The sequence below is a fragment of the Hippocampus guttulatus genome, chromosome 18 (genome assembly GCF_054856545.1).
Source record: "Hippocampus guttulatus isolate MCC_2025c chromosome 18, RoL_Hgut_1.0, whole genome shotgun sequence".
NCBI classification, from domain to species: Eukaryota; Metazoa; Chordata; class Actinopteri; order Syngnathiformes; family Syngnathidae; genus Hippocampus; species Hippocampus guttulatus.
Window position 1 is genome coordinate 7,075,500 of NC_141278.1, and position 16,008 is coordinate 7,091,507.

Genomic DNA, 16,008 nt, shown 5'->3' on the forward strand with positions numbered 1-16,008 from the left:
TGCAGCTTTTCGCTTTTGAGGGAGCACGACCAAAGACGTGCACACACACACACACACACACACACACACTCGCACACACGCACGCGCGCGCGCACACACACACAAAATAAAAAGAATAACAGAAACAAAGGTTTTAAATATTTATTCCATTTTTTTCAAGCAAGCCGTTTCAAAAAATAAAAACTCATTTGTGCAGTTTCTGTCCAGACTTTATGCACCTTTCTCCCGTCAAACATGTTCATTTACAAACAAAAAGTACTAAATACTGTATGTGTTAATAATACACAGCCAATAATCTGACAGCAGTTGCAAAACGGTCACACAAATCTGCCGTTGTCTTCTTTCTTAGTTTTTGCCACTTCCATGTGACAAAATATTAAAATAACAGTCGCTCACTTCTTTCCATTTAAAGAATAGCAACAAATAAAAACATGTCAACTGATCTTCATACTGTACCATGTGTGCGGGTTCACTATATCAAGCAGACACAAGGCACTCAGATGAGATAAACATCACTGATTGACTGACTTCATATCAGAAATTGAAATCCTATCAAATATATTAACTACAGAATAAAACCATTTTCATTTTTTTGCATAGACAAGTGATCTTTTGCCACAGAGCACCAAAAGCAGCTGGTGAACTAAGACCTTGACATTATGTGCCATACATTCACGTTTGTCCCCTGAAAAATAAAGCTAAATATAAACCGCTGCTATCCACAGCAGGAAACAAACTGTACATCTTCACTACACAGACTGAGATGACTCATTTCAAACCATCTAATGGAATATTCAATAACCTCCGAAAGCCCGATTGCTTTGCATGGGCATTTTGGCGAGGTGAGTGGCGTCTACCGAGGGCACGACTCATCTGGAAAACATAAGGGGGATGGGAGGGAAATAATGTTCAGTTTCAGAATAGTATATCACAGAATAGTATCACACTTACTTTATATCACTCTACATTTCATTTTTAGAAACAGAGGTAGCATTTCTTTCACCGCATATCTCCTGACTTTTCAGCGTTTCTCTCAATGACACGCGCACACTCACAGCCGACAACGAGGCGCTCTAACGTGGCCGCACAAGCGGACTATAGGAAGGTAAGATGCATTTTCTGGGTGTAGGCATAGCTAGCTAAACATCACAACTGAGCTAATCGCAGATGCAAATATTGGTTTTCTCTTAAAAGCCCAAAAATGACAAATCTGTGATTACACCTTATGTTTTTTGAGAAGGGGGTGACACTGACCCACTCTTAGACCCCGTCCCAATGCAGTCCCCAAATTTCTTGAGCATTTGGACACGACCTCTCCATCCGCTTCCCCTTCCTCATCCTGCGACTCTTCTCCCTGCGGTGTCTCGGTCCTCCCAGTTTCATGGGGGTAGGGGGTGGAAACCAACATGGAGGTCTCGGAAGGATACTCGCACACTTGCTCGAGTCGGTCCTCATTGAAACACACCTTCCCCTGTTAACACATAAAGGTACAAAGTAAATGTCTTTCTTTATTTACCATTTTCGCAGATTTCTTTTTTTAACCTATTCTCCTTGACTTGCCAAAAAAAACCCGCATATGGTTGCTCTATGCAAGTGAGGTAAAACCGCAATACCGCTGTAATCCTTGACAATCAAAAAGGCAAGTATTCTAGGTTGGAAAAAAAACAAAAATGACTTTTATCACAACAGGGTATCACACTGCAGAGTTTCGACACACAGGTTTACCTTTCCATCTTCCCGTGAGACTGTCTGCAAGGGCCCAAGGATAATAGCTGTGCATTAGCATGGCAGGACGAATCATAGTGAGGCAAAGGGAGCTTATCCCAGCACCCTCAACCTTATTAACCTTTCACCAAAACAGCAGAGGCTCTTGACAGAAACAGTCAGGTCAGTGTTGAAACCGACACCCGCAAAAGGCAATATTATTTTCAAATCCTGTCGGTAAAACAAAGACTTTGATAGAGTGTGAGAAGCATGAAGAGGAGAAAAAGCAAGAATCGGAGAGGACCAACCCGTCACACCCTGCTGTGACTTGACGCCATGGTTCAGAGAGGTTAAGCCTGAGTCAAATTATACAAAGCCCATCAGGCATGTGTGAGCCAGTCACAACATACAGTAGCTTTACTGTCACCAGCTAAAGAGATTGCAATTTGCAAACACAGAAAGTATGTTGGAATGTTGCTTTGTAGTAAAACAGCTTCGTTCTTGTCTTCCATTTTCGATACAAGCTAAGCTAGTTTTGGGCAAAACAAGTTGCCTTTTTTTTTTTTGGTTTTGTTTTGTGGTGTAACCACAAAATAGGTGTGCTGTATTTTGCTCAGTAAAAGTTTGGGAAACACTGTTTTCAGTAATATTTTACCCGAAGTAATTGTCATGCAAGACAATAAAAGTATCTCAGTGAAATTATTAATCGAATCTATAGTGCACACAACCATTCTCCCAAATGCAAGGGCGCAACAGGCATAATCTGATACGGAGACATTTTGTCTCATTCTGTGTTGACTAGAGTTACTTTTCGTGTCATACTTATGGACATGCTAAGCACTCGCACCCGGCCTATTGTTGCACAATTTATAATAACGCGTATCATAGTGCATCTACATTACTGTTTGAGGTCATAGAAACTTGCCCCCACCTCTTTTTGTAGATGTCTAGTATTCTCTATAGTTCAGTAAAATAATAAAGAGAAGTGTGGTTTGAATGAGGAACTGAGGCTCCGTTTCTGTTTTAGCAATTCACATCTTTATTTTCCAACTCATAATGACGCACCGAGCTACAGAGATGACGGGCTTTCAACTCCTTGACACGAGCACCTCTACTGGAATTCAGTTCAAGGACACCGTTGCAACGGTAAAAAATATACAAAGAACGATTTATCTAGGAAAGCTGAACAGCAACATCGGTGCAAGGGAAAGAGGAAGAAGTCTGCGAAAGAAGTCTACACATAGGGCAATTAATTGTAAAGTTGTTTTTTTTTTTTTTTGCCCCGACATGCACTGGTTTTAATTTGATTGAACAAAAGTCAAACCGTGGAACACCGCTCGATTGCGTAAAAACCAGCGTTGCCTAGCATGGACTTGAAAGACCTTCAATTTGCGAAAACAAGAATTTGCTTGACACTCAGGAGGGAGGAAGAGCCCAACATTGTGGCCTTTCAAATGTTCACTCTATCATTACCGGTGTTGGGCAACTTACTTCCAATATGAAACACATTATTAATTAGCGTTAGCATGTTGCTATAATGCTAATATTACAGCTAAATTTATTAGTTAGTCATTTGAAATGACATTAGTTCTGCTTCACCCCAATTTTGTTTTTATAAAGTATGAAATGTCGCTTTAATAAAACACAACCATACTAAAGCAACAGACTACATGTATTTATGTAGTTTCAGTACCGCTTGTCCTCATTAGAGTCATGAGTTAGCTGTAGCCTATCTCAGCTGACACGAGACAAGAAGTGGGCTACACCTGTTGAGTTGAGCTGAACTGATTTAGAAGCCTGAAACTGAATAGTAAAAACCAAAAGAAAAAAATGTGAATATCGACATGCCAGGCACTCTGTGCTACTGGGCAGGCATGGAGGGTCTTCTTTGGTGTACCGCTGATTGCTGACCATGTTACGTTTTAATCGTGTTGGAAGGCAGGACTTAGAAAGGAATAATGCAGTGGCCGAGTGAGATGATAAAATACTGGTTGATTTTAAAACACAGTATTGTATGATATGATGTCATTTGGAGAGTAGAAGTTTGAGTAGTTGGCAAACTTACAGGAGTTATTTAGAAACAGCATGTAAAACATGGATTATCGGTCATCAACATCATTTCCTAGGCGTTTCGTATCATCGACATTGCTGTCATTTCATAGGTTCACGGTTCACTATTGCAAAGTGGCAAAAGCAGATCCCAGCGGGGGTTTGGTGGCTAAGAATCATGATGCCGTGCTTGATAAGGCTTTAACCAGCTTAAGTCTGTCTCTGTGGTTGGGCCTTTCAATCAAGAGGGATGTTCTCCCAGTGAAAGGAGATTCCACTCAACAAAAAGAGACGGGCAGGTGACGCAAAATGTGGTTTCCCCCCTGTCTCAAATTCATCCTGATGATCCCATCCGGGTCACGTATAAAATACATAATCTGTGACATGTAGACAGTAGATGTTGGCCAAACAACACAGTTGCCCTTGAGATATTTTTCCTACCCGAAATATTTCGGCTCTTCACAACTTTATGGCAACAGTTTGTGGAAGACTTTTTGCTGCCTCAGCATGACTGTTACAGAGCGAATGAGGCACTATCGTTTTAGCAATAGCAATTACAGTGAAACTCCTCTACAATGAAACCTACATGGGTAAAAAAATACCCCCTAGTGTGAAAACATCTTCATGCATTAACACCATTCCCACTCTCCTGCCCCCCCAAACAACGAAAAAAAACCCTGTTGCGTGATACGAAATCTTTTTCTCTGCTCTTGCCTCGCGATGAGATTCACTAAAACGAAGTCTAATGCAACAGCGACCTCTACTGCTTCGTTCGGAAACGACAACAGCAACCACCACAATGGTTTACACATGCGCAGTAGTCCAGGAAGTATTATTGTTAGTTTCAGACGCAGCAAGAACGTTGCATTGCTAAAATTGCTACAAAACGGACCTTTGGATGTCAAGCAGCTAAGACAAGAAGAGCTCTGACGCTGGAAGAGAGGGTAAAAGTGATCAAAATGAAAGACGGAGGAAGCAAAATAAAAGACATTATCCCAGAAATTATCAGTGAAAGTGAATGCTGATTGTAAATTTCGCAATTTCTTTCCCTTTTTTTCTTTCTACACTGACTATATGAAGTGTCAAATAAGAGTATACTCATACTTATGCACTAATGGAATAAAAATAAAGAGTACACATACGTTTGTGTGTGTGTGTGTGTGTGTTTACATCTGAGATCAAATTTGCTACAGTGAAAACCCCCGTGTTGTGAAAAAATTCTTGCTGCAAACATGATTTCGCTGTAGAGGAGTTTCACTGTGCTCCACACTTACCTTTTTCGGAGTCCCTTTGCTTCTAACGAGACATGACTTCCCCAGGTTCTGATATCCGCCAATCACTTCAATTTCTTCCACTGACGGATATTTCTTCTTCGCGGGCTCGGCTGCAGCAGAGGTTGTCTGGTTTTGTTGGGTCGGCTGGGGTATTTTTGTATTGGCGCATGCAGCTGGGTTGGACGGCGTTATGGATCCGGTTGTTCTTCCCGTTGCGGTGGGCTTTTTGGGGGTGATTGTAATGGTGGCCCCTCTCTTCACGTGACCCCCCGAGGCACTGCGAATTGAGAAGAATGTCGGCGATGGCGATGGAGAGGCAGCGGGAGATGGAGAACACGGCGAGGAGGCTGGAGTCGGTGCGCAGTCGGAGGGCTTCAGCGATTTGTCCGGCGATTGGCTCCTGAGTTGCGAGTTATGAATTGGGTTTGGTTGTTTAAGAAGAGATGTTGGCGAAAAAATCCGTCGGGGACACACTTTGGGGTTCATTTCCGGTGTTTCTTTGACCATCTCCTCAGCCTGATGCTTTCTGAATCCTTTGCTTTGGGGTCCTTTTGCCTCTTTGCAAAAAGTGTTTAATGTTGAGGCAACATGTTGGGACTGTAGCACTTCCTGCTCTTTGAGACGAAACTGCTCAATTGGAAGTTGTATGGTCTTCAGGCCACCGGCATCTTCTCCCGAGAACACTTTACCATCCCCCTTTTGTGCATCTGACGTGAGGAGGGGCTTCACCTTAATGAGATGTACCGATGAAACGTCCACATTCCTCTCTCTCAAACACAAGCCCGACCTCGAGCCCACCGTCTCCAAATTGTAGATCCGGCTCATCGCTGCGAGGGAGTTGGGATGCGGCGGCGAGGGTGAGGGAGGTTGCGCTGGATCAATGGATGGTGTGTAACCCTCGACTTCCTTCTCGGGGTCCTCCGTGTCGCTTGCCTCTCGTTCTCTTTCCCCACGATGGTGTTGGGTCCCGTGTTGTGTCACTTGCTCTTCCGCATGTTTCAAAGTGTCAGGCTCATCGTCAGTTGCTTGAAGGAATAATTCGCCGCAGTTTTCCGAGGGAGCATTGGCGAAGGCGCTACCTACTTCCTCTTCACCAACAGTGGGTGAGTCGAGGACAGAAACAGGAAGCGGAGGGCAGTTTTTCAACACATCGACTTCCTGCGTGATGTCAAACACAGACCCGGATGTCTGCACCGCCGTGTCTGCTTCACTACTCTGTGCTGCAGTCGTCCTCTTCTGCAAAGGAGGTACGGATTCCCATCCTTTCTCCTTTTCAGTCCCCCTCTCCTCACAGGTGTCCCCTTCTGTCCGTGCATCAGAAATGCATTTATTTTCATCCCCGTTCACGCCCTGCGCCCTCTTCTGACTTAACCTCTCCTGCTCTTTTTGTCTAATTTTCTCTCGAAGGGATTCGATGCGGCTCAAGGGCTTGCCAATCCTCCAACTATCTCTCCTCTCAACTCCTTGCCCGTCTCCGGAGTCTTTACCTTCCGTGCTTTGACCCATGGTCTTCTTTCTCGCCATCTCCTCCGCAACATAAAACACGGTCCTAGGGATCTGGATCTCCAGGTGGCCTGGAGGGTTCCCCAAAGGAGGGATGCCTTTTGGAGATCTGGGGGTTGCATCATAAGCAGCCATCTCATGACGTGCCCCTTGCTTGCACTCGATCCTGCAGGATCTTTCCCCTTTCTCGTTGTTGTAATCAGTTGCGTCCACAATTTTTTCTATTTTACCGATAAGTTCTTCTGTGTGATGGGACAAAACGTCCCAGTTCGCCCCTCTGTCTGCAACAGTACTGAGCAGACCGGAGCGCTCTGCCTGGTCTGATTCAAGCCGACAGCAACTCTGTGCAGCGCATTGGCCGGTAAAAGCCTCCGTTTTCTCGAATGCATCCGTTTTGTCGCAAAGTTGTCCTTCGGAATATCTTCCCGGGTCAGAATCTTTCTCTGAAGTGATATCCCATTTAAAAGCTTTCTCCGGGAGTCTCCTCGACTCTTTTTCGGCCATCCGCACCTTGCCATCTTGCCTTATTGGTATCCTCCTAGCAAACGAAATCCCCTCTGCGCTTTTTACAGATGCCATTGCAAAACCTTCTCGATCTTCCTCACTTGCCATGCCCGTCGCCCTCCTTTCAACGGGGTCTAAATTCTTGACTTCGGTTCTGTTTTGGAATCCCATCCCCGTCTCACTTCTTTTCTGTATTGCATCAGTCTGATCTTCGTTTCTAAATTGCCCATCCTTAAGATTTCCAAACTTGTCTTTGTCGAAGAGTCGCACACAGCCCATTTTGCACTTTGCTGGTATTTCCTTCCCTAATCCTGCCCCGCTCCTGTCTGAATATATCCTCTCACGTGGTTTCCTTTCAAAGTACCCATCTGGGTCCAACCCATTTTCCTTCGGACAGACGACCCTATCAGAGAAGCTGAATGAGCGTTTTGGCACACCTTTGAGCGGCACGTTTCTCCCATCAGATGACCTCCCGTCATCATTTTCCCTTGAATTTTTCCTCCTCCCGGGCCTAAGGAAATTATCGGAGCTTTTCGATCTGGATGGAGGCTTACGGAGCTCCCCAAATTTAGTGAGCAGCTGGCTCACTCTCCCTCCTCTTTCATAAAACACATTGTCATCCAAGCTGTTCTTTCTGTCACCCTTAATCACCGTGGCCTGGCCGCATGATCTTTCTTTTTCTTTGGAGCTCTCTTTTTCTCTCACCCGCGACATTTCAGTTCTGAGTTCCGTGGCCAAGTGCTCCCGCTTTGCATCCGAGGCGCACTTCTCGCCGTCCTCTCTCCCAGCGTTTTTGACTCCTCCCGCGCCCGAAGACCGCTCCTCGATGCTCGCCGTGGGCTTGATGATCAGAACATCCGAAGCTCGGATCTCGGTCACGCTCGCTCCCCCTGCCAGGATCTCCCTGAGGTCCATCTTCATGCCCCTCTTTCCTTGCAAGTCCTCCTCAGGCCGCTCCACTTCCGTCTCCCTCCATTTTGTTCTGATCTCATCGCTGCCTCTGCGGTTCTGTTCGATGATGATGATATTGTCCGCACGGATGGTTCGAAGACAAGGGACGAGGGGGGTAAATGAATTAGCTGGATCTCTTTCATTTTCCTCCTTTGGGAATTCTTTCACATCTTTAACTGATGTGCCTTTTTCCCAAATCTCCCTGTTATTCTCTCTCCCTTGACTGCGGTCTCTGCTCCTCTCCTTGTCTCGTCCTTCACTCAAATCTCGAAATCTCTCAATTTTCTGTTCGATATTTCTTCCTCTTCCGCTCTCCCCGTCCTGACCCCTGGGGGGTAGTTTGTCCTTTTCCCGCTCTTTTACCTCCAACTCATTGCCCCTCTCAGGGTAGCCCACATCCCCTTCCTTGACCTTCTTCCACAGACTCTGCGTGCGTATAAATGGGTTTTCATGAACCGGAACTATGGTTTCCACAGAGACCTGACTCACTGATTTAAGGTCTACATCCATCCATTGGATCCATTGGCTTGGATCTGGACTGAATGATGGTTCATTTGCCTGACTGACAGTTCCAGCGTTCTCTGGATCACTGAATAGATCCGAGGGAGGTTGAGCCTCCACCGGCAGGACAGCGATGTCTCTCTCCTTCTCGCGGTCGACCAGGATTTCCTGTTTTGCCTTCCTCCGCTGGATGATCCCTCGCTTCCAGGCAGGCATGCTGGCAAACTTCTCCTCCTCTTCTTTTTCTCGCCTTCCTCGCTCCTCTTCCTCTTTCCTCTTTCTCTCCAACAGGAGTTGCTTCCATTCCGGAAGAGAGGAGACAGACATAACAAGAAGAGCGGCTGTTTTTTTTTTTGTTTTGTTTTTTTTCGCCGAAGCGGGTGCGTGTCCTGGACTCTGTGACTGGGGTGCAGAAAGGAGAAGTTTAATTCAGTTAAGTCACTTCTTCACCATCAAGATGAGATTGTTTATGTTAGCAGCGTGGTACAAAAGTATGTTATTTTATCTAGGGTTTTTTTTTTTCGGTAGTTACTGCATTTGAAATTTGCATACTTGTTATCATGGCAAATAGACAGAATTACTAATAGGAATCAAGATTGACCTTTAAGGTACAGTCGACAGCATATAAATCTATTCATCCTTTTCTTTTCTAGAGCACCTGACTTCATAAGGCCTCAGTTGAGTCTACACGAGAGGTGAGGTAAACCCTGGTTGCCAATCAATGGCAGGGCAAATATTGACCATCATTCACGATTGTTTTGGGCACGTGGAGGGGAAGCTGCAGTACCCAGAAAAGACCCACGCAAGCAAGTCGGAACTGCGATGCGGACGTGCGAACCAGTAGGTTCTGAACATCATAATGAATAAATTATCATCAGTCCAATATAATTGTTTGTACCATTTCCCTTTTATGCCAACCAATCACAATGCTATGACGTCACACTTAAACAATCTAACAAGATGTTAGCACAACTATAAAAAAAAGTAATATAATCAGCCCAACCAAAGACAATTATGCTCACTTCTAATTTACACTTTTTTTTATTACATTGTGCAAGTGATCATAATGTTCTCGTAGGCGTAATGAAACATTGCGGCTAATTATTTGACAGGTTCCTAACACCTGACTCTGCATACAGAGTCAAATTGTCACCATAACAACACATTTCTTTCTTAGTTCCCATATGAAAGATACTTACAAAAATCTTGCTTTGTCTTCGGCCTACTATTGCTGGATCCACTTTGCTTCTCCAAACAAATGCATCTCTGCAGGATCACAAAAAAAAAAAAAAAAAAAACCAACACCACCCCCACCCCTCCAAAAAATATATAAATAAACTTGTCAGTCGTACTTTTAGGTTCCACTCAGAACCAACGAAGTGCCAGAGCACGGCACCATCATTGGAGTGCAGTAAATATTTTCTGGTCCCAAGCACCAGGACGCTAATCCGATAATTACGTTCAAGTCCATCAGAAGAGTTAAGTGGCAAGCACCATATTGTGGGACCTAAGAAAGGCGTTTAAAGAGCACGGCCGTCTGCCCGGGCTCTAACCTCCCCATCCCCACCTCACACACACACACACACACCCGTCTCATCCCTTTGCCTAATTGGAGGAGATCAAGGATGGAGTAGGTCGAGGGGGGGCAGAGCTGAAGGAGTAACTGGCAGAAAGAATCAAGATCAGGATTGGAACCAAACAATTCCGTTGTTAATATCTATTCGAGAGTTTTTTGCAAAAAATAGACTCATTTTATTTTTAAGTAGACGTGTAGTCTACTTTAAATGTATCTGATGCAGTTGATTTTATTTTAATGCGAAAACCAGACAAAATCAAATTTCTTCCGGTGATCCTTAATGTGCTCAATGTACATGACACACATCTGTGGGTTCCAAAGTATGTTTATTTTCATAATACCATTCAAGGTTGAATTTGGGTCAAGGTTTTGAAGGAAAAATTACAAAAGATTAAAAAAAAAATTTTTTTAATGACAGCCAATTAATCACATCTGCCATTAGCCAACCAACACGAAATAATCCACTAATACTGGAAAAAAAAAAAAAAAGAATGGTTCACATTTTGGAACCGAACCCTCCTTTGGTGAAAGCGCAAATTGACTAATACATCAAGAAGGTGCAAAAAGGTCACGGAGGGTCTTCCAAGTCCAGTAGACCAGTCAGTTTTAAGACAGTGGTTACATTTTGTGTTACATTGGCTTCAGCTCACAGCAGCATAATTATTTCACTTGTCCTTGTGGTTGCTGTCCAGGCTGGGGGTTGGGCCTTTGACCCAGTACGGCTCCGTAAAGATCTGCACCTTGCGGCTAAGATGGTCGCAAACGAAAGCTAAATCCTGTTTGTCCAGCGGGTGTGCCAGCGCCATGTAGACCGACAACGTTAATGCCAGCAGCAGCCTGTCCAGGGATAAAGCCGGCAGGAGCCACAACACAACGCCTAGCTCCAGGCACACCGGATGGCGGAAGTGAGAGAGGAAGCGTTGAGCTTGGGACGACTTGTAGGACAAGGGGTCCCCCAGGCCTAAACACTGGTAATACACCTATGCAAGAAGAGATAGCGTGGCAAAAATGAATCAAGCTGAATTTGCAAAAAAATAAATAAATAAATCTAATCTTAGTTTACCTGCTTAATGCCCAACAATTCTGGGTAGTCAAACATCATGAGGATGGTGCAGATGATGGCCCAGCAGAAGAAGTGCACCGTGAAGCAGAGCAGAGGGAACCAGACACTCCAAGGTGCTTGGCGCACTGACCACAGACAGGGGGCGCCAGTTACAGGCTGCCAGGAATGCATCAGGAACTAACCAGTGGAAAGAGAAGAACTTTGCAAAATGACTACCAAGGCTCCCAGTTGTCATCTGGCGTGTGCTGCGGTACCTGGAGAGTCAGCGCGGTGGTGAAGCAGTATGCGGTCCTGTTCAGGGAGCCCAGGATGGACTGACAGGCCTGTTTGACAGGTGGCCATGCGAGCAGACTGTGTTGCAAGGTGAAGAGAGCCAGCAGAGTCACATCCATGACCAGAGACTTGAGGACAGATCTGTCCCGTAGTGCCTCTGACCATGGTATGGAGTCTTGTATGGTGAGTAAACGGATTGAAAAAAAAAAAAAAGATCAAACCTAAGCATGTGGTCAAGCAGTTTATGCACAAAAAAAAAACAAAAAAGCACGAGAGCGGCGCTGTAGCTAAACAATAAAACAAAAGAAGAGTGTTTTGTTTAAGTGGAGCGTGAAATACGCAACCCAGTGTGTGTGAATAATGTGCTGAAAATCAAAGAGTAAGAAAACAACTTTTATGGTACTATAAAGGTGGCAATAATTTTTTTAAGGCAACATTATATCACCCTATCACTGTCACATTGCTTTTAATGTTCCAATAACTGGCGTCTTTTAAGTCCATTCGTGTTATTTATATATATATAATTGATCGACGTCGACCTACATTAAAAATTCATGGACGTAACAATGACAGACAAAACATTTCGCCCAACGTGGGGCTCGAACCCACGACCCTGAGATTAAGAGTCTCATGCTCTACCGACTGAGCTAGCCGGGCGTATATGTGAAGTGCTTTACGAAATTGACTAGTACCATAGCCAATTTCAACGGCACGATCGGCAGAGCCGTGCAAAAATTAATCGTGCACGCGTCCACCACGACGACGTTTCACCCGTAAATGTTTACGATAGCTTGCGAGCGACACTAACAGAAAACTTACCTTGGCACAGTATCGTGTCTCCGGTGATGTTATGGTAAATAGCTCGGAATGATAGAAAGCGAATAAAATCCGCCCCGGATATGAAGACAAAGGCAAAGTTAAGCAAAGTGACCGTGCACAGAGCACAACCACGGACCGTGACGGACGCCATTTCCATCACGCTTTATGTTCATTTCCACAGTGCTGTCTTCCGGGACGGGAACGAGTGGGAGTTGCAAAGAGCGCCACGTGGGGGCGCCATAACAATGTTGGAAACGTGAACATTTTTTTGGCGAGAGTTCATGCGAAACACCATCCAGGCATCCATTTCCCGAATCACTTATCCTCACATCCGTGTGAAAATATACGGTTCAGTGCAGTCGACCCTCGCAATTCGCGGGCAATAGGGACCGGGCGGGCCCGCAAATAGCGTTTTCGCCCATTGAAATGCATTGGAAAAGTGACTAAAAAGTGCGTGGATATGCCAACCGCGAATACCGAACTGGTTGACTACATATTCAAAACAAGCAACGCCTTGAAAACATACAGTACATCACGCGCTATAGGTACCTCTAAAAAAATAGAATATTGTAGAAAAATGCATTCACTTGTCTTGTTCAGTTCATAAAGTCAAACACAGATTTATTGAACCTGAAGGAAAGTATGTTTCAGTCATTATCATTATGTGATGTTGCTGTTTGTTGTCAGAGGTGATCTAAAAAAATACAAAAATGTAACACTGTCTAATCACTCCTGGGACTGGACATATTGCAGGCAAAAATTAAACAAGGCGCAACATTGTATAATTTCTTTTATGTACAACAATCTTCTCTTCTAACAAAGTCAAAGTTGCATCCATAGCACTCTGTGTGATAGTTTTTGTTCAATGAAACTCTGAAAATGATGACAGAAAGCTGTTAACAGATGATCATCATTGAACTTTACAGATTCCCAATTGTGAGCCCATCTCAACTGGTACGATGGGCTTATTGCAAGCGGTGCAGCAAGGAGTCCGAAACCAGCAACAGTCATTTCACGTTAAACCCGTCTTGCGGCTCCTGGCTTCAGTATACGTAGCAGTAACTGGGTGTGACCTACTGTTTGGTGAGTCAATAAACCTACCTGTGGTAGTCGTTGATAAAGTAAACCTTCTCACCAGTGCCCACAGTGAAGGGGACATTCTCCAGGCTTTCTCTGCAATCAGCACAGCCAAAACACTGGTACGACTTCCCATGAGCCTGTACCACCTGGTCGTGCACACACAATGCGTATTAATCCCACTTACACAAACATACACAGAATTTTGCAGTATACCTTACTCACTGTATCCACAATCAACTGACCACAGCTGGAACGCATCACATAATATCATGTCATACATCTTGAGTACAGATAATATTGTCTGTCCTTTAAAGCACACAATGGTCACTGAAATAACATGACAAGCCACGCTTCTGGGAGGATGTCCTTTCAATGAATGAGACAAAAGTGGAGCTAATTGGCAAGTCAAATGAGCTCTATTTTTACAGATGGAAAAAAAAAAAAGCATCTGAAGAAAATGAACACTGCGCTTATTGTGATACATTTAGGAAGCCCGGTTTGTGTTCTGGGCTATTTTGCTGTTTTGAATCCGTGCAAAGCTACAGGCCACTATCTTCCAAATGGATAATGGCCCAAAATAAATAACTAAAAACATCTGTTGGCTAAGGAAACACATTTGACTACTATAAAGCTCCAGTGAGGTCTTTGTTTTAACAGAAGAGTGACAACAATGTTGTCCTTGTGTGGAAGTGTCTATCTATCAAAAAAAAAAAAATCCTCCTCCCGATAGATAGTTCCGTTCACTGTATAAAATGCCTTGCCTTGAAGATTTTTGACCTAACGGGAAACAAATTCGTTTCACTAGTCAATTAAAGGGAACAGGAGGAGGGTAAGTGTCATTTCATTTCATTTATTCTGACATCACATGACAATGTATGACTGCTTAACAAGCACTTGCCTTGTATTGCGTTTATATACACGTAATGGCCACGAGACGGCGAGCATTATGTAATGAGATTACAAATTCATTTGAACATAATCTATACTTATTAGATCTTTGGCGTGGTGTAGAACTGCATCAAACTGATTTCTAAAATGTTGCAAAATGTATTTAGTTGCACGAGAGTCTTAATATTGCGATATAATATTACAAACTCATTCATTCATCCATTATCTGAACCGCTTCTCCCCTCAGCATAAGACATAAGTTTTTTACTTCTTCCTACTCCCTTGAACATAATAACTGTGTTGAATGAAGATTGATTTCTTTCTTTTTACTTTTTTTTATCTACCTTATTTTCTGTCAAATTATTACTGTATATAGTAATAATTTGTATATAGTGTTCAATAAACAAACAAACAAACACTGAAGTTCTGCACCATTGCAAACAAACATATAGCACGCCAATAATAGATATCGATTATTAAAAAAAAAAAATAGACCACTACACAAGTCCCTGACTGTGATAAGAATCGAACTGAATTCTCTTTAAACCCAGTTAACGTAATAAGAAAAAGACTAAAAACACATTTGTGCATGAGGCTGTGCAATTCTATGCATAAATTGTCGATCCCCTTTCGATATCTTTCCCAGGGTTCACGGAAGGCAGACGACACCCTGGATTATTCGCCAGTCAACCACGAGCCGCATTTCGACAACGACAACCATTCACCTCATTGAATGGGATCTGAAAGCCACGTTTGCCCCCACCATCAGCGAGTGTGCCATTTTACTCAACAACCTCAACTACACTTGTCAAGTCTTGTGTGTCTGCCCTCGTGTGGAGTGTCCCAAGCTCCAGCGGGAGACCCGCCCATGCGCAGCAGGTAACTCAACGCCGTTTACGATCTTCATAAGCTACAGTCTGATATCCCAACTTTTCCAACTCTGCATTCGACTCTCGAGCCGTCTCAGCTACAGACGAGGCGTCATCTCCCGTCTGAGTGTGGGAAAGACACATTTGCCATGAAACCTTATTCCCTGGTATGAAAACATGCAAACTCGCCTGCCCTCGCAAGCGTGCATGTGTGCTTGCCCCACTTTTACACTAGCATGGGAGTGGGGGGGGGGGGTGACAGCTGCTGAGTTCTTCACTGAGCTCCCTTGTTTGCAGGCACAACACTTGGAGCCACCAAAACGCCCACTCTGCATGCTGTCAGACTGGTTCAACTAAAACATCAGCGGCCTTTGCAAATCGCTTATGTGTCACTGGATTTGGGGAAAGTAAAGATCACCACAGTGTCATTTAAAAGGCTTTTTATGATTTAAAAAAAATAGTTACGATGCGAAAGACACATTCAGAATAAGAAGGCGATGGACATATCACGTAGGGATAATGTGAGAAAACTAATATGACAGACAAATGATGCGTTTATATATATACAGTGTGTATACGTGTGTGTGCGCTTGTGTGTCGAGTAGTCTTGCCCTCGGGTATGTTTTTGTTCAGGAATGTCTCCGTTATGTGGCAAGTGGAGGCAGGAGGGAGCCTCTGCAAGCGCCAGGAGTGAAATTCACTGCTCAGGCTTACTATAGCAAGCATCAAGCACGTTAGTCACATTCGGAGCATTTCCCATGAAGTAAAATGCTCCTCCCAAACCGTAAAAAAAGCTCAACATATTCATTTGCGATGCTTCTTTTTCCACACCAAAAATGCATGACCTTTGTCTGAATGCTGGTGAAATTGGGTCTGTTGATTTTGAGCAACAAATCTACCAACATTTTATGGAAGGTAGTCCGGTCGGACAGTTTTTCAAGTCCCCACAAAAGT

The 16,008-nt window shown here is 44.0% G+C and overlaps 2 protein-coding genes, 1 long non-coding RNA gene and 1 other non-coding gene across 6 annotated transcripts; 1 reads left to right on the plus strand and 3 right to left on the minus strand.

Moving 5' to 3' along the window:
• Nucleotides 1-127: 127 nt before the first annotated feature.
• ppp1r18 (protein phosphatase 1, regulatory subunit 18) lies at nt 128-8,813 on the minus strand. Of its 2 annotated transcripts, none has more exons than XM_086136069.1 (3): nt 5,028-8,813; nt 1,255-1,471; nt 128-873 (listed from the first exon to the last, which is right to left on the minus strand). In XM_086136069.1, the coding sequence occupies exons 1-3, from the start codon at nt 8,811-8,813 to the stop codon at nt 854-856; spliced, it is 4,023 nt and encodes a 1,340-aa protein (XP_085992195.1). In that variant the 3' UTR covers nt 128-853. The 2 variants fall into 2 exon arrangements, with proteins under 2 accessions (XP_085992195.1, XP_085992194.1); XM_086136068.1 differs by having other exon boundaries at nt 1,223-1,471.
• On the plus strand, nt 5,780-10,905 carry LOC147190917 (uncharacterized). Of its 2 annotated transcripts, XR_015103629.1 has the most exons (6): nt 5,780-5,914; nt 6,128-6,274; nt 8,462-8,918; nt 9,140-9,181; nt 9,259-9,326; nt 10,755-10,905. It is a non-coding gene; the product is annotated as an uncharacterized LOC147190917 (long non-coding RNA). The 2 variants fall into 2 exon arrangements; XR_015103628.1 differs by lacking the exon at nt 5,780-5,914 and having other exon boundaries at nt 6,165-6,274; nt 8,778-8,918.
• On the minus strand, nt 10,370-12,374 carry nrm (nurim). Its single transcript, XM_086136074.1, has 4 exons — nt 12,218-12,374; nt 11,380-11,573; nt 11,126-11,302; nt 10,370-11,042 (listed from the first exon to the last, which is right to left on the minus strand). The coding sequence occupies exons 1-4, from the start codon at nt 12,372-12,374 to the stop codon at nt 10,728-10,730; spliced, it is 843 nt and encodes a 280-aa protein (XP_085992200.1). The 3' UTR covers nt 10,370-10,727.
• Nucleotides 11,983-12,055, minus strand: trnak-cuu (transfer RNA lysine (anticodon CUU)). The gene has a single exon. It is a non-coding gene; the product is annotated as a tRNA-Lys (tRNA).
• Nucleotides 12,375-16,008: the final 3,634 nt, after the last annotated feature.

Coding starts and splice junctions, on each gene's coding strand:
- nrm (XM_086136074.1), bottom strand. CDS start 12,374: ATGGAAATGGCGTCCGTCACGGTCCGTGGTTGTGCTCTGTGCACGGTC. Junction 11,574..12,217: donor AGACACGATACTGTGCCAAG/GTAAGTTTTCTG, acceptor TCACCATACAAG/ACTCCATACCATGGTCAGAG. Junction 11,043..11,125: donor AATTGTTGGGCATTAAGCAG/GTAAACTAAGAT, acceptor CTTCTTGCATAG/GTGTATTACCAGTGTTTAGG.
- ppp1r18 (XM_086136068.1), bottom strand. CDS start 8,813: ATGTCTGTCTCCTCTCTTCCGGAATGGAAGCAACTCCTGTTGGAGAGA. Junction 1,472..5,027: donor GCAAAGGGACTCCGAAAAAG/GTAAGTGTGGAG, acceptor ATGTGTTAACAG/GGGAAGGTGTGTTTCAATGA. Junction 874..1,222: donor CCCTTCTCAAAAAACATAAG/GTGTAATCACAG, acceptor TATGTTTTCCAG/ATGAGTCGTGCCCTCGGTAG.